We start from the raw sequence: 17,755 nt of genomic DNA, 5'->3' as shown, positions 1-17,755 counted from the left end.
TTGTAATATTCAGAAATTAATACAACAAGAAGCTTTTAAAAAATGGTTTAAGCTCACTAGTAATAGCTGAAATAGAGATCCCCAGCACATCATAGGCATACATCATAAAAGATGCATGTGCTTATATACACAGTCATGGGCAATCCTACTGCTAAAGAGCTACATCACTGGATGCTAATGCAGGTGGACCATAAAGAGGAAGGTCGTTAAGAGCTCTGGTTCCAGCCTTGTAATTAGATTGGCATGTACGAACCCTTGCGGGGGCCGTGCCGGCCTCAGCTGAGCTCTGCACAGCTCGAGCTTGAGCCCTCCACCACGCGTGACAGCAGGATACAGCCCAAGCCTGCGCTGGACCTGCAGACTGGGCGGCCGAGTCACACACACAGCCCGCAGGCATTAGGTTTTTTCCTCCCCAAACCCAGTATGTGCAAACCACGTATTTCTACCGGGCTTCTCCAAGATCTGAATGAAGCGGAGTTCCCTTTACCTATATATATATCATCGGAAAGTTGAGTGCTGGACGGTGGTTTCTACCTCAATTAGGTTAGGCCACCTTCAGGGTGCATTTGAGTTTCAACCCAAATTGGTGGCTTTGGTCCAGATTCATTTCGTGGTTTGGCTTAAAAATCAAAGTAAGGTTTAGAGGTAGCAACCTTCACAGAGCTTCCCACAGTCCCAGAGCAGCGCAGCACTGATGTAAATGAAGTAGATAAATGGACATGGCTAAGGGAACCAGCTGTGGGACAGGCAGATGATATTTGGGGTCCCCTCCAGGCCTGTTTTTCATACAGCCTGTGCCTGATAAAGGCATTTAAAAAAAATTGAGGATCAAATACAACATGAGAACTGAATGACTGCGCCAGAGGATAGACTAGACAGTGACCAACTGGCCCCACGTGAATGTGACGCTGCTTTGACAGCCCCGTGTAAAAAGCAATAGGCACACATAAATTTATTTAACCTTGACATTCAGATAAAAGCAAAACCTAGAATAAATTAGTGATGCCTTGCTTATTAAAAGCCATGGATTGGAAGCTTATGGTTTGATTTTACAGGAGTCGTCTCCTGGATCATGAGCCAGTTGGGCATGCAGAGGGGAGAGAAAGGGAGTTCAGGGCTTGACGTGGAAGTGGAGTGGATGGTATTGCTACAACATGTGTGTGAGAAGGTGGGTTATTTTTCCCCTGAGATTGTCTTGCTTCATCTCCTCCTCCCTTCTCCGCTCCCCATTATCAGCATTTAAAACACCCCCGAGTTTTCTGGAGCAGGTTTGCTGTGCTCATTAAAATACTGTGAGCACTTATTGGCTATAATGAGCACTCATTAAATTCTGGTAAGTGCCCAGACTGTCCTGCGGAGCTGAACAGACTCAGGTTCTGGGAGGAGAGCTCAGGGGTGGGAAGATACTGGAAAGACTACATTTTCCGCAAGAACAGAACTACAAACTTTCTGCTCCTTTTTCGCTCTGCAAGCACAGGGGTAACTCAGACCTGCTAAGCAGCAGCTATTGCTTACAGAGTACTTGAATCATTCCCCTGCCCCAGAAGGACTCTCAGATCCTCTTATCAGAACAGGAACAAATTAAAGATTTTCTGTATTTGCATCTCCTTATTTGAGAATTTTCCTACATTTGTTATTTGGAGATAAAAGTCTGCCTCTGAAAATTCACTTATCAAAGTGGTTTTCTCAGCCTCAGGGAATTGTGCGGGAGAGATTGCAGAGCAGGATCCAAAGCAGCTGGCGAGGCTGCAGAGCAGCAGGAGTTCAGGAGATGAACGGGTGCATACCAGGGCAAGGATCACATTTGACATGCTCTGTTCTTCTATCTATTTCCAATTGGCTGTGTCAGAGACACACACCCTGACCAGTGCGGCCGTGCCTATAACCGTAAAGCAGTTCCCACTGCAGGATTCAGTGCTACCATCTGTGTTTTTATCACCAAAAGCTGTTCACCGTCTACTAACATTGGAAGATATAAATTAACTAAAACCATATACAAATATACTTTACCCTGGACTAATCCCCACAGAGTCACAGAGGGTAAGTGACCTCTTAAGGCAACTGAATCAGACAAGAGCTTGAAGATCCCCAAAAAAGCCAGTGTATATCCTAGTGGTGCGGAGAGACCTGCTGGAAGGGGGAGGTTTCTGGAAGTATCCCTAGGAGATGACACTTCTGCAGATGGCCTGCAAAACGCAATGCATCAGGAGCAGGCTGTGAGGGAGAAAGGAGCAGAGAAGTTCACCTGGTTTCCCAAGCAGCTTGTAGAAAGTAGACTGACCACCACCAAATAGCAGAAAGCATGGGACTGACATACCGAGGTTATGTTATTCTAAAGAAATAAAGTTGCATTCCTGAAAAGTGGGAATCTGAAATCCTATTATTTTGTGCTTGGGCTGATACCCATACCACTGCCTGTATGATCAGCATATGACCAAGTCTTCCATCACCTCAGAAATATCTACTTTTCAACTACATTCATCTAAAGACCACAATTCAGCACAAATTATGTATCGAAATGGCATCAATTTCCCAAGATTAAATAACTGGTCTGGTTAAGCATTAATTGTTCCAGTTTGGCTCACTCTTCAGCCACTCACAGGAGCTTTTTGTGGATTACTGCTTTATAATTGCTTCCTCCCTAAGCACACATGCACTGCAATCTTCTGCACACCTTGACAGCATCCTCGTTAGAGAAAATGAATGCTACATGTTCCCCTGACACAGCATTTTGTCTGCTGGATACAGTGAGTCAGAGATTGTTTACTTAACTTCTCATGGCCCATTAATGACATAATGTTGGACACAGCTGTTCAGGGCTTCACAAGACCAAAGCAGAGAAAGAAATGCCGGGAGATTTCAAACACGCTGCTCACATCAGAGCCTGGCTGGGAAAGTCCTTGAAAGTGGTCTAGGGGAATTTAGCCTTACAGCTCTCTCATGAAGTAAATCCAGGATTAAAGCCTCAAACTTAGTGTCTCCTGAAGACTCAAATGATCTTAAAATAACTCCATCTGACCAAGGTAGCAATGACTGCTTTGAAGAAGAGGGGACCAATCATTTCATTTTCACTCTGCTTGGCCAGATTATCTACTGAAAAACTAGGACCTGCCATATACAAAGGCTCACTAGCCCTGGAAGTGGGGTGTGCCTGGTTCATCACGTCCTGACTTTCAGTGTGTTTGAGCAGTTGAGGTGAAGCTCACCCTGTCAAAAGGCAATTCAAGGTCAAGGCACACCTTAAGATCTCAAAAAGAGTTTGAACAGAGTTCAAGTGATGCACAGAGCGCTCCATGCCCAGAAAGCACCATCTGCCCCAGTGCAATCTACCTCCCAGTACAGCTGCCCAGAATTTTGCTAGGGGCTTCTGGAAAGCTAAGCCTGGCCAGGGGCTCTGTGCAGCAAGGGAGTGCTGCTGGCAGGACTGATGTGCACCAACCACAGCACGAGGATAAAGATACGCTTCACCTAAACACCACACCCAGTGAGCCACTCTGGAAATTTTATTTTTCTTCATGAAGCTTCTGGAACCACGTCATTATGGAACAACATGAATTTTCCCTAAGAAAAAGGCAAATCAAGTTTCTCAACTTCCCAGTCATGGAGAAAAGCAGAAAAAGTATAACAGAAAGGCTGAAACCCATTCCCGCACCCCAGTTCAAAATAACCTATTTCATTAATTTTAAAACACTTTATAATTCAAAATTGGGGGAGGGTGGTATATACTGTTTACATATGTACACGTGTGTCTGTATATATATAGCAGGTAGGAGGAACATGATTTGCAACGCTGATGCAGACATCTCCAGCAGAAAAAGAGGTTCATTGGGTAAATTTGTTCCTCCCTGTAATAATGGCTATCCATGGCAACTAAAACACCCCGTTATCGAAGCTGTATCTGAATTCATGCCCAGAGGAAAGACCATCACCCTCCCTCATCTTCCCCAGACCTTTCAGGGTAACCCCTACTTACAATTGTGAAGTTCATAACCTTCAGAATCCAGATGGTCATAGCAAGGTTCACCAGGATTAAAATCATTAGGAGCAGCACAAAGAAATAGAGGCATCTCTTCCTCCAGCCATAAATCCCCACTTTGTATACCTGGGGTCCTTCCGAGGTCTGCATGGTGCTCCGGTGCGCGTATTGTTCCTGAGGCATCTGAAATGATCACAAAGAAATAACCACGTGTATTAAGCGGCAAGAGAAAGCCGATGATAAAAACTGTTCCGTGTCTGTGCCTCTTAGAGGGTTTTGGGTTTTCTTTTTCAGAGTTTACCAGCTGGACAGTGTCTCTTTCAATATCTTGGTTCTGCATTATTTTTCTTTCTGCTTACTGTATGCAGTAACATACCAAAAGAGAATTCTATGTGTTACATGTATATATGTATTTATAAATACATGTAAGCACACTGTCTAAAGGTATCCTATGGAGATCACTCTCTGTGAGTGTCCTATGGAGTGACTCTGTTCACTGCCCCAGGTTTTGCAAGGCAGGCACTCCAGGGCCTCTAAGGATCCCGAGGGGAAAATTTTGCACGCGTTCGGTAAAAGCAGTTGAGTTCAGCAGTTTGTTTGGAAGATGCAATATTACTTCTCAGAGGCTTTAATTTAAAAAAAAAAACAAAAAACATCTCAAATAAAATATTTCTTCCAGGCAAAGAAAAAAGGCAAAGGGGAAATGTTTGCCCTTCTCCCTTCCCGCACCCCAATCTTTCTTAACCAAGTAAACCTGAAGCACAAGGTTCTCCAGCTGCCACATCCCTAACAAATTATCCCCAAATATCTACGCTGGTTTAACAAGGACCCTGATACCCTGGGTCGGCATGGCATGCTAGGACACCACCAGGGGCCAAAACCAAGGAAAGGGGGAAGGAGGGAAAGCCGGTGCTGAGGAAAGCAGTGCGGCAGCATCCCCAGGAAGAACTGCTTCACAGTCCCCCGTGGCGAGCACCGTCCCCCCTCCTACACCCTGGTACCCGGCTGGCTCCAGGCAGTCAGGGATCTGGCTGCCCCCACCGTGGATGGGAAGAAACGGGTGCTTTTAAATGGCATTGCAACCTGTTGGGACGGGGGTCCGGAACACAGTCACTGTACAACGGTTGTGTGCGAACAGCTGCGTGCGCACGGGGTTGTGATCGTGGAGGTATTTCGTGCTGCACAAATGAAAGTATTCATGTTCTCGCCCTTCACATTCGGGGTGCAGAAAGCCACTTTCATGGGCTTCCCCCAGGGATCAGTTTCTTATGTTTTCAGACTTTTTTGACGCACAGACTGATGATATCGTATCATCTCTAATGACACAGTTTGCTGAATATTTTGCATTTTAGACTCTAGATAAATAAAACACCACCAAACGCATTCTTGCACTACTGATTCAACACCACGGGCTTCTTCCTCAGGGTATCTGGCATTGACGTTTGTATTCAGTGAATTACAAAATTCACGTAACAGGAGGAAACAATGCGAGTTCCTCTTTGTGGGAATACAATCCGTGAGGGCAGAATGAGACAATGGTAGAAATTAGATGCTCATTGATAGCAGCTTATGTTTGTTTACCATTAGTTACCTGTCTTTTTCCTTACTTTTTTGCTAATAGCTTCATACTCCAGCATCTAATAAAATACAGCGTGCAGTCGGCAGTGGTGCAGAGCCCATTGCAGGCTGATGCAAGGCGAGTTTCTTCATGGCATAACTTTTATTCCAGTAGTATTGCACCAGGGATGAAGTTAACACTTTATTTTTGCTGCTCCAATGCTGAAGCCCACACATCTGAGGCGAGGGTTACCTGAAGAACCAGTTACCTTTTTTTTTACCTTTCACTGCTCCAGAAGTTGCTAAGACCTGTGTTTTCTAATGCTGCCTGGTGTTGTCATCTGCAGCATAGGGGATCACCCACCTCTCCCTTCCTCCACAAGCCTTCACCCTTCACCCAGGCTGAAACACAGTCTTAGGTGCTAAATAAATCCATTCAGGCACTAAATTCTTTTCAGACCAGAGGCATTGACACCTCTCCCAGTCTGGACCTATAAAGCAAAGCCGACTTAGTGGCATATTCAGGAAGGCTGTGTTTAGCCCAGGGAGGCTGGTGTGCTCACACCCCTGCCCTCATCCCAACAGCGATGCTCCTCGGGAAGGTGGAGGTGCCCATCTCCGCCTCCTCTAATGTCAGCAGCTGTGTTAACCCCCCCCCCCTCAAAATTCACAACAGTGGCTGAAAACCGGAAAATTTTAAAAAATAATAACAAATGAGGTACTCGTATCATTTTCCTCTCTGATTTCTGAACCATCACATCTTTAAGCATTTTTTTCCTTCTTATACGCTTGAGTGCTACAGTCCAACCCAGGACAAAAAGCAGGTCAGACTTGTGCAACAGTGAGGTGCTGCAAAGGATACCCACAAGAGGAGATCCCGGGCACCACCGCTGCCCATTTGCAGGCAGCTGCCAGGCTGAGCTCCCTCTTTTCGAACGAAGGTGCTGCCTGTGCTCACTAAACTAAAATTAGAACAAGGCGAGCTTCAGCCAGCCCGTCCACACCTCCAAGCCCGCCTGCTTTTTCCAGCTTTCTCAGCTGGTCTAAAAAAAGGATCTCACATCCCCGCACAAACCATGCCTCATTTACAACCTCAGACTACCCCAGCCCCAGCTAATGCCGTGAAGATCTGCAATGTCAATTAGTGCAGACGGTCATATCGTGTCAGGAGGAGTCAACGGCTCACGGCAAATAAGCCTGTTCTTAATACCACCCTGTTTAGCCAACGTGCATTAAAAGTACATCACTGAAGAAAGGTGATGCAGAGCAGTTTTCAATAGCGTAAGTGGGCTCACCATAATCACTTCTGCTGTTCAGTCCAGCTGGGGTATCTCTCTCTATACCGCAAAACCACCCGAAGCCCAGGCAGACCTGTAGCTTTTACCAAGGAGGAGCAAAGCAAGTTGCTCGCAACAGATCCAACTCAGTCTTCACTGATATTTTTGCTCACAGATGCCAAGTCAGCAACTGTGGAGGGCTTTGCAGCACAGAGCTCATCAGAGAGCGGAGCTGGGTCACCAGCAAATACATGCACGTGGAGAAAACCAGTCCTTTATACACTGCTACAATCACTCTGATCTGTGCGAAGGGAAAACTTAAACAACAATAAATTACAGAGTTTTCACTACCTGGGGGAAATTATAACCACAACTACTGTACAGTCAAGGATTTTACTGCCCAATATTTTAACAGGGGATCCTGGAGAGCACATATTAAATGCAGCCTCTCCCTTGGAGAAAATGAATAAATTGCATCTCTAACCCTCTCAAATCATGGAAGAGTTTGACCAATAAGAAACAATATGAAATACCCACTCAAAATACCTCTTTATTGCAAAACTTGTTTATTCTCTTCATCTCTTTCCTGCTTTCTCTCTCTCCTTTTTTCTTTTTTCTCCACTTGCAATCTCTAGGATGGAGAAAATGGCATATCCAGCTGGGGCAAAACTTTGCAGGCATCAAAAGAATTTATAGGAACAGAACACAACCACAAAGAGCAACTTGCGTCCAGACAGCAGCCTGATTTTGAGAATCTCTCTGCTTCCGATAAAATATTTAGCTCACAGCTGCCCTAACAGAGATAGAGCAACTAAAGTACTACAACACGCATGATGAGCATGACTTAGTAATACAGCATAAATTTATAACAAGAAAATAACATGGGAATCATAAATGGCATGTTTTCTATACAAGCTCTCACACAGCTACATTTAAAACTATATAGGATTTCTAGCTAGCATTTCCCCCCTGAATTGTGAATACCAAAAGAAAATGCTCGTGTCTGTAGTTCTCCAGGAAGAGAAGACAGAATGATGGACAGAGCGCGCTGAGGTGTGTTAAACTAGTAGAATAAGGCGGCCTGCAAGGCAACTACACAAGGAACAAGCTATATCCGCTATCAGTGATCTGCTCTGTGTGGGAGGGAAAAGTATGCTAGTCATAATTTACATTTTGGCAACTTCTCCTGACTCAAACATTAAAAAGAACTAAAGAAAAAAAGTATTGCTGTGAAAGGACACCCAGTGGTTGCATTTGCAAGGTAACCCCCCCCCCCTTTCAATTGCTGAGCCAAGGGGAAAGGCTGCTAGTTGCTTAATGTGGTTCCCCCCCCCCCCCCCCCCCCCAGGAAAACATTAGGAACAACCACCTAATTTCATAATAGTGGTGAAAAAATAATACTGAAACAAATAAAGAAACTGGAAAGAGAAGCACTCCTTCTGAAAGTCAAATCTGAAAGTGTCTGCCTGCCATGAGAGGGCTTAAAGACATACGTACACAGCATTGGACCACCATTAGCACATGTACAATGCCATTTACAATACAAAAAATGCAGCATGCCAAATCTTTGCAGTTTAGCCACAAACAACATTACCATGACTACAAAAGTATAGCCTGGAACCCGGGTAATTCTCCAAGGAATTCTTGCTGCTGCAGAAAAATGGGTAGTAAGTTTTTGCACAAGAGCTGTATGCTGAGTCCTTATATATGAACACTACAAACAGGGCCTGATACAAAATCCAGTCTGTTTAGAAAAGCTATTCATCCTTTCACTTTAGCATACCTTAGAGATACGGTCCATGACCGTAGGGACATGGTTTAGTGGACATGGTGGTGTTGGGTCGACAGTTGGACTCGATGATCTTAGAGGTCTTTTCCAACCTCAATGATTCTATGATTCTATGATTCTATGACAAGAAAGATTTATTTTTTTTTTAAGATCACTGAAGAGTCATGTCACTACGTTCCCTGATCCGCACAGGCTGCTCACCGAGTACTTCTGTCAAAGAAGCTTCAGCACTTTCCTTCAGCAAAGCTGAAACCAGGCTCAGCTGAAAGGCATCGCAAATCAGAACTGGCACTGAGCTTCCAAAAATCACGCCAGACCCCACCAGTTATGGCAAACCTTTAGTGCATCCTCCTCTTCCTTCCACCACATCCCTCCTGCCCTGGCAGAAAGCTTCTCACTCAGGGCGCACAACCCAGATTAACGATTCACCAGGCAAAAGAAGTGTTTTATATGCACAAGGATGGATAAACACCGTTCCCTTGCAAACACCAGAGCTGTAACATCCCCTGGCCGTGCCGGCTTCGGAGGCTCAATGAGGGCTATGAACAGGGTGAGGCATAACAAGAAGAATCAATAATGTTTCTGTGCCACGGGCGTTTCTTTGATCAGTGCTTAAATGATGTATGTTTAGTAATAGAACAATTTTAAGCTGAAAGGGGATGCAATCTGGGAAGGCTGCTTCTCTCTTATGAGCTCACTCGAAATTTGCTGCCGAAAATGCCCTAGAGCTCATCGAAACCACTCACTACAGCACAGACCAAAAGCCCCTAAGTCCCGACACGGCATCTTTCCTCCCTGCCTGTTTGCCTATAACCGAGTTGTAACAACTTCATCAGAAAAACGAAAAGCATCTGACCCCAGGCTAACCTGTAGCATGGTGATGGGAACACGTTTCTGGAGATGAGAGAATTCCCTCGGGCCTTGGACCTACATCTCCCACATATGCCTTCTCTTTGTGTCCGTGTCACCGACATCCTCTACTCTTTCTCTCTTTGTTTCTTGAAACACAAAACCATTTCCTTTGGGCTGAAATGAGGAGAAAAACCCCTAAGAAACCTTGAGAGGTGCTCTCTGCCATATCACTGGAAGGCAACATACTTGTATTCGCTAGCTGTAAATGCTCTGCAGATTCATCCTATTTAATTTCTCTTTTAAGTGCACACTATCCACCAGGTTCAAAAGAACAGGCATTTCTAGAGCGTGACTGAGAACAAAATTTGGCATGAAGAAGAGTGTTTTGAGCCATCTATCAACAAGACTTTTTGCCTCTCTGCTCCCCATAAAACTCTCTCTGAAGCTTGACACCCCCAGGCCTGTTAATCCACCAGCGTCATGACCCAAAAGTGATTTATGGCCCCGCACGCGGGTCAGACCACAGCCCGGGTCTCCATAAAAGGATCCGGCTCTGGAAAATGACTTCTCACTTGCAGCTTGGCCAGCAAGGGCTGAGCACTGGGGAACAGCCCAAAGGATGAAATACTTGCTGGGGTAGTTAAATCTCACAGCACTTTTCTCCAGCACCATCTAAGCCATGAACTCGGGCTGTTCTGCCCCGATGGCTGTGCCAGCGTGGCCTCTGTCACTGCCATTGGTGTCCCCAAAGCTGAAATTTTCCCTCTCTGCTTGTCCCTCTGCTTCTGTCAACAGTTCCTATCCCTCCACATGGGGAGCAGCTCTTCCACAAGTTGGGAAGACCGTCATCACTCAGTGCCTACGTCTCAGGTATCACTGCAATGTGATAGAAGGCCAGAGACAAAAAGTGGAAGAAAACATCCTAAGGAATGTTTTCTTCTTTTCTGACTAGTTTCTATCAGCGGAGTACATCACATGTAGGGTTCTTCAAATATCTAGCCTGATTCCGGCAAACACAAGCACATCAACAAGCTTTTCTTGGTCTGCGCAGTCCATCGATGCATGCTCTGCCTGGTCCACTAGGAAATACCTCTTTCCCCATCCCCACCTCTTGTATCTTGAGGAAGTTGGACTCAAGCTGGGGAGACCTTCAGGATTCACCTCCTGGTAAAGCATCTCTAATCCAGATCCCTCAACGCTCCAGGCTACCCCCTACCTCTAATATCTTGAAAGTTCATACAATTTCCCCAGTTGCTAGGACCGACAGCTTTTCGACAATAAATGTGCTTGAGGATAAGGGCACTGCAAAAGCCTCTGTTGATAAACCAGTATCTTCGAGCAGATGGATTGAATGAAAAGCTGAACGTGGGACTTCTGCTCTGCTCCGTCACTGCTCTGGATTCAAGGAGCACTTACAGTAAAACTCTAAACATATTAGAGTTTGCCAGAACAAAGCAAAGTAACAGGCAGCTCCATCTCTGAATAGCATCTCCTAAATCAAAAGTGGTATTTTATTATGATGCTGCAAGAGTCTCTGAGCAATGTGATGTTACTGTAGCTTCTCTTCTCTGAGAAGAGGAGAAATATGTCTGTTTTCTTATTTATCAGTGTTTCTTCTAACTTTTAGACTTTTTTCTTCACAGTTACCTTGTCTCGATATTTTTCTTTTTAAGAATTAAGGAGAAAATGGAAAGGAAAGTTAACAAGGAAGAAAAAGTTTCTGCAGTGAGTTCTCTTATGTATCGAGCTAGTCAACAAAGAATGTCTTTCACAAAGTGCCCCACAATTTGTAGCGATACATTCACACTGCATGCAAACATCATACCGGCTTTGCTGCATTCACACGCTGGTTCCTTTGCACCACTCAGATGATGTGAAGCAATCATAAGCCTATGTCCATCTGTGCCAAGTTTATAAACACTCTTTCCCACTGGAGTGTCTCAAAGGAGGATGAACCAATATGAGAACTACACTAAAATAGCCAGCAGCAGGTGTGACTGCAGGAGGCTGTGGGAACAGTAAGGGGGATATATAGTCAACTGAGCTCGAATCAGAAAGCAAGCTACAGGAGGTGATACTTTGCAGACTTCTGCCCCAACACACTCTCACCCCACAGTACCAAGAAAAGAGATATGGCTTGTAGGAATGTGCAAAGCAGGATCGTAATATGGATTTATACGGCTGGAATCCAACCGGCATGGCACAAATTGAGAACCGTGGGCTTGAGCATGTGCCAGGATCCAGAGTACAGTCTCTGCAGTGATACTGCTCTCACAAGTTAAAACTTGTTCTGCTGCATCTTCCCTCCACCATCTTCCCTCCACATGATGTGCTTACTGTGCTTATCCATTTGTTCGTTTGCACAGACTCATTTGCTTTCTAGTTTGCTCCTGGGACGGACCAGGAGAAGAAATACACATATTAGGTGTGCTAACAGCTCTCTTATCTGTATGCTTCCAAGATCAAGAGACCCTCCAATTTCACTTTAGATGCATAACATTCTGTCCAGATATGCACATACTCTCCAGTCCTTTTGGATAGAAAGCAAAGCTTGAATACTTGACCCAGGTGGAGCTGCAGATAGGTTACCTCTGCGCAGGGGAAGGCTCAGGAGCAGCTGCCAGAGTTAGGGAGTTAGGGAGGAAACGACTGCCTCCCTCGATTAAATCCAGCCCAGGGCACTGCAAAGAGCCTCCCCTGCCCTGCCTAGACTCACGCCCATGCACCAGTGTCTCCACTGGGGTCCCATCAGGGTGGGCATGGCAAACAGCCCTGCTGGGCACTTGGGACATCCCATGATTCAGACTGATCCCATACCTGATGAAAAACCTGTACTGCTCGTCTCACCCAGACGTGGGGCAGGAGCATACCTAAAGCCAGGTATGGCAGCACAGTCCTGGCTGTGTATTCCAGTCTCTTTGTCTCTCTGGCTCTTCAACGCTGATGATCAGATTTGGGAGGTGGGATGCTGCATGATCAGAGGCAGGAACCTGAATTTTTCTTTTTTTTTTTTTAAATAAGCTTATAACTAGCAGTGAAGAAGATAATAGGCTGACTGGGTGCCTAAATTAACAGCTGCTGAGATAAGCAATGGAGCTCCAAGTCTGCAGGGTAAGATGGCACCCTGTGAAAGCTCAAGCAGTCCAGATCATATGAGACCTTCATTTAACACAGCATTTTCACTGCAGGTGTATTTTTGGCAAAGCAAACTTTGAGCTTATCAAGCTTGTCATTTTCATCATACACCTCATGCTTCCACAGCTCATTTCTGTCCTTCCTCTCATTCCCTTCGCCCTCATCAGCCTCCAGGAAGCTACAGTACATCCATGTCTCTCGGAGGATGCCCTTCCTGCACCCCAAACCAGCAAAGTCCTCGCTTGGCCCAAACCAACCCATTTCAGCTGACCATCACTTTCACAGGAAAAAACAGATACAGTGGCAAGGAGAAGATGCTCCCAAACACCCTTCTTTTCTCCCTTCCATCACATAGAATCTGTTTGCATTGTACCAGATAATATTTCCATTAACGACCCAAATCCACTGAATCCCATTCTTTCCAGATAGGGTTTGCTGTCTGCCTAAGCCTGCCATTATCCTTTGGAGTTGCCTATGTACACGCTTCACCAGCATTGCTGGGAGAAAGCTCTGGCCCTGTCATGTACTGGATCTGATGCACTTTGGTGGCGAACCTCACCTTGTCACTGGATTTTTTGGATTGCCAAGATGAATGTTTGAGCCCTGTACGTGCAGTCCTGCTGGATGCAGGCAAAGCAAACTGTGGGTCTGCTCCCATGAACCAGCCAGAAACGCTTAGCGCTGTCCCACTGTATAATTTAATATCCTTAATTCATTCCTTGTTGAAAGAAAAAAAAAACCCAACACTGCCATAAAGCATGGCTAAAAAGCATTTTTCAACACATCAGATAACATTGCTGTGAAAATCCGAGGAAGAGGCACTGGCAGAGGCAGGGAAGTTTCTGAAGCTACGCGAGGCGGACTCCTCCTGACACCTCCATCCGCCTTGATGAACGCGCCGTACCCTAACTCCCAAACACACGCCTGCCATATAAGGTGCTGATATCTCTGCAAAGGCAAGACAAGCTTTAATGCTGCAACTAAAAGGATGAGAGAGCATTGCCTAAATCTGGCAGGCTCCTAAAGAGAGAAAGAGCTTTTTATCATAAATGTTTCTTAAGTTATTTGGGGAAAGAAATGCAAATCAGAAGAGAAGTTGCAGATAGAACAGCCCCTAAATTAATGTTTTTCCTTCTAATCTGCTCTACGTGGTTTCTGACTGTGCTGTCTGTTGCAGTTTGCTCATGCTTTATAAAATACAGAAAAAAACATGCAGAGAAATCACAAGGCAATGATTATTACTGAATTACTGCCTCTCTTCACAAGCTAGCTGTACCAGGAATTGCCAAACAATCTCCAGACAAACATGCTTTCAACTCATTAAACAACTATAATACAATGTACATATAAACGTATTTATCGTGACTGAATCACGTTTTTCATCAAAATCTGTAAGTGCCACATGGTGCAGAGCCAACCTTTCAGTGGCTTCAGGTTATATACATACTTATTACTCAAATGAAAAAGTTGGGAATTATTTGGTTACAGCGTTCACGCAGCCAGAGACGCAGCGCAGGAGTTGCTTTGCCTGCAGAATTACTACCGAAGCAAAGTTAGCCAGAAACCACCACCCAGCCTCAAACTACTCCCATCCCTTCGCAAACATGCCACAACTTCCCATTCTCGACTTTCTTTCTCTAAACAACAGTCTGAAAGCAAGAAGCCTTTTTGCACGAGCACAAAAGAACGGCAAATCACCCCAGCTGCAGCGGGAAGGAGCAACGCAGGTCTTACCTATCCCTCGGCGGGCAGATGAAAACCCCGAGGGGTGCTGGAGGCTGGGGGGAAGATGCAGCGCGGCTTTCAGAGCAGCACGAGGCCTGGCTTGTGCTCATGAGCTGCCCTTGTCAGATTTTCCAACAGCAGAATTGCAGCCAAGTCCCTGCCCATGCCTGAAGAATTTCCTGAACAGCATTCCCGTTCTTTTTCTAACTGCTTTGAAACCACACTGTCTCTACTTCAATAAGGCTTTGTCAGGCCAAGTTACAGCTACTGGGCTGGCTCCAGATAGCAATTGAAAACACATGTGTTTTGCATTAAAAGCCCCCTTCTCCCCACACACATTCAGACAGAGACACCCCCGTCTGCACTCAGCCCTGGAGCCTGCATGTCTTGCCTTTGCAGCTATGAAACTAGCCATTTTGGTTAAAAAGAATAAAAGGATTACGTTGGTGGGGATTTTCTTTGGGAAGAGGAGAAGGGGGGTGGGAGGGATCCCATTCCACAGATAACACCTCGCCCTGCCTCGTATGTTTCGCTAGTTTCAGGTCACAGGCTCCCAGGTTAACAGACAGCTTCGCCAAACCCCAACAAGCAAGGAAGCACAGGAATTAAAATTTCAGTTCACCACTACCCTCCTCTTACCTTTGCCTCTGTCTCTTCTAAAAATTGTGAAAAAAGAAAGCGTATTTTTAGCATCTCCAGACTCAGTTCAGCACATCAGAACTGTATCCTAATCTTGACACATACTCCTGTATCTGCTTCTACTAAAAATAATACAACTATTTTTGAGTACTTTCATCCCTCTCTGCTTTCCAGCTGTCCTAACCCTTAAAAATATTTTAAGCACCTTGCATCTCCTTTTAAAGAGCATTAACATTGCTCTGGTGTTAGCTTAAGGAAAAGAAACAGAAGATATAATGTTATACCTTTAATCAGAATGGGTCCCAGTTCTTAATATCTGTAATCATTTCCAGACAGCACCATGGGTCAAGGCAGCAAAGGTGGGCTCTGCAGCTCAAGATGCCCTGCGCCTGGCATGTGCCCGTGAAGCGGAGCCGGAGTAGATGTGCAAATGCACATGGATGTCCCCCTTATTCCACCACGGCTAAGTCCCACCAAAGATGAAACACAGCAGCAGAGTTGTCAAGGTAACAATATAGAAAAGAGACAGTTTAAAGAGAGAGAGTTATATTTTTCCCTCTTAATGTTCCTTTTCAAAACCGTGCACTCCACTTCTATCGGGTTATTCTGTTCTGTGATTTACAGAGGTGCGGCGGCCAGATGAAGTGTTTACAAGAGACAAATGCAGCTGGGGATTGGAAATAATTGAGCGCCTTATGTATGGTCTGATCCAGAGCTCAGTGAAGGCAGTAGGAAGCCTGTTGCCTTCCACGAGCTGTGGATTAGGTCCACAGCAAGGACTCATTTATCTGCAGGAAGGTGAGATCTGCCTTTCACGCACCAGCAGTGAGATCTTACAAAACCCACACGGGTTGCCTGTAGGGAAGGCCTGCAGTACTTCATCCATCTAACCTGTTTTGAGAGCTGCTGTGGTTAACACCATGCGTGGCCTTCACCTGCACCCTGCCCTGCTACCAAAAATGCTCTTTTCTTAACTCCTGCAGAGAGCCACATGTCGGTCAGCAATATTGCCCACGCGCCCTGGCAATGCGCACAGGCTAGATTCTGGCAACCTGGACCATCACCCTCACCGCACTGACTTCAGTGGGGATGTACGCGGAATAAGATACTATTTTGCAGAAGACAATACGAAGCCACCCGGTCATTCTGCCTCCGTTTTCAAGACTATAAGCCAAGCGAAAAGCACACACGCAAGCCGCACACATACAACCACTGGTGATAGCATTTCAGATTTATTTGCACAGCTTGTGAGGAGTCGGTTTGTGCCAGAACAGAAACCACAGCCTTTTGGATTGCAAATCAGGAGAGCTATCGATGCAGCTAAAAGAGAGTCCCCTAAACTGGCTGCAACAGCAATGATAATACTCTTTGGGTTGGCAACCAGTAACGGCTGAAACAAACGGCGCCTAAAACCTTTAGAGTCTCTTAGTGTAAATAAACTGAAACAGAAAAAATATGAACTGCAGATTCACATAATTAGATTTTCAGTTGTACAAGATAATCAGGCATCTGCAGAGCTGTTTGCAAGATGATAGTAGTCCTTGCCTTCTGTCTTAAATTTCCCCATGGTCTTTATTCAGCAAACCAGTTACGTATGGTGACAGGCAGTAACTTCAACGGATCGACGTGTGTTTTGTGTTAAGCACGTGCTTCAGTGCTTTGTGGTCCAGGACTTCTTACGGCAGCCTGGCTCCGGCAGGACCAATAGTCAAATCATTTACCACATGGCAGTATGGTACTTTGAAATTATTGAGTTCTTTACACAAATATGTTAAATCAGCGGTTTTCAAAATTTTCTCAGTGTGTGGACTCCTATATATTTGCCAAAGGAGGTGCATACCCCTTTAATAATTTCACAGAGAGAGATTTCTCTGTACCCTACACAAAACTCTCTTTTTCACAGTTCCCTTGGGAATAGTCCACAGGCCTCCCATACGTCTGTGGACCACAGGCTGGAAACTACTGCTGCAGATAACTTAATCCCTTATTAAAAATGTAAATAATCTCTTCTGTTTATGTGCCATACTTTCTATCTTCAGAATATTTATGTGAGCTGGCAGCGTGCTGACAGGTAGAGAGAGACATGGGGAGGTGACAGCATTAATACTGCATTTTTTCCATTGGCATAATTAGTAGGCCAAGTCTATAAATATTTACATTAAATCTGTCAGGCATCACTGATAACTTAAGGGTGTCTTACTGTAAACTGCATTAATGCCTAACTATTTTGTCATCAAGTAACACATAAAATGCTCCTTCAAGCTAAGCCACTTTGACTAGGTTGTTTTTATCTCTTTCTCATTTGGGTACAGGGTTTAAAGATGTTTCAAGCATCAGAACTGTGGCTCAGGGACTGTTCTATTTTTCTGTTATTGAGCTATCATTTGTATTACTGCCAGTGCTACCGAAAATATATGAACCTTGCAAGCGTAAAACTTAAGTTGATGTCGACATAACTATCTGCGTAACTGCTATTATTTTTCAGTACTGGCAGGGTTATGAGGATTAAAAAAAAACTACTAGAGCTCTTTGGGAAGATAAAAACAAATTAACCCCCCCCAAAGCTCCAATATCTTTGCAGCTGGAGATTGCAACATGTAGGGACTTCCATTTTGTGCAGGAGATCCACTCCACCTGGATCCATTAATTTCTACACCAGGAAATACATGAGACCTACAAAAGGTAGGAAGGAAAGTTCCTTCTCTACCATTTATACCTGTCCTGCATTTTGGTATCCAGCATTTTCTAGAAGCAGCTGAAAATGATTTAGTATTTACTGTTGACTTAGCAATATTCATATCTAAT

The 17,755-nt window shown here is 44.9% G+C and overlaps 1 protein-coding gene across 7 annotated transcripts in view; it reads right to left on the bottom strand.

Moving 5' to 3' along the window:
• SGCD (sarcoglycan delta) overlaps positions 1-17,755 on the bottom strand; it is a 358,768-nt gene that overhangs the window by 136,633 nt on the left and 204,380 nt on the right. For 6 of the 7 annotated variants that reach the window (XM_076350312.1, XM_076350308.1, XM_076350309.1 and 3 more), the window contains one exon: positions 3,974-4,159. In XM_076350312.1, coding sequence (XP_076206427.1) covers positions 3,974-4,159 — 186 coding nt within the window. Of the gene's footprint in view, positions 1-3,973; positions 4,160-14,320; positions 14,360-17,755 lie in introns of those variants that run through there. The other variant, XM_076350315.1, reaches the window with a different exon arrangement.

The sequence above is a fragment of the Aptenodytes patagonicus genome, chromosome 12, assembly GCF_965638725.1.
Source record: "Aptenodytes patagonicus chromosome 12, bAptPat1.pri.cur, whole genome shotgun sequence".
NCBI classification, from domain to species: Eukaryota; Metazoa; Chordata; class Aves; order Sphenisciformes; family Spheniscidae; genus Aptenodytes; species Aptenodytes patagonicus.
The sequence above is the reverse complement of the archived record's forward strand: the minus strand, read 5'-3'. Positions and strand labels throughout refer to the sequence as shown.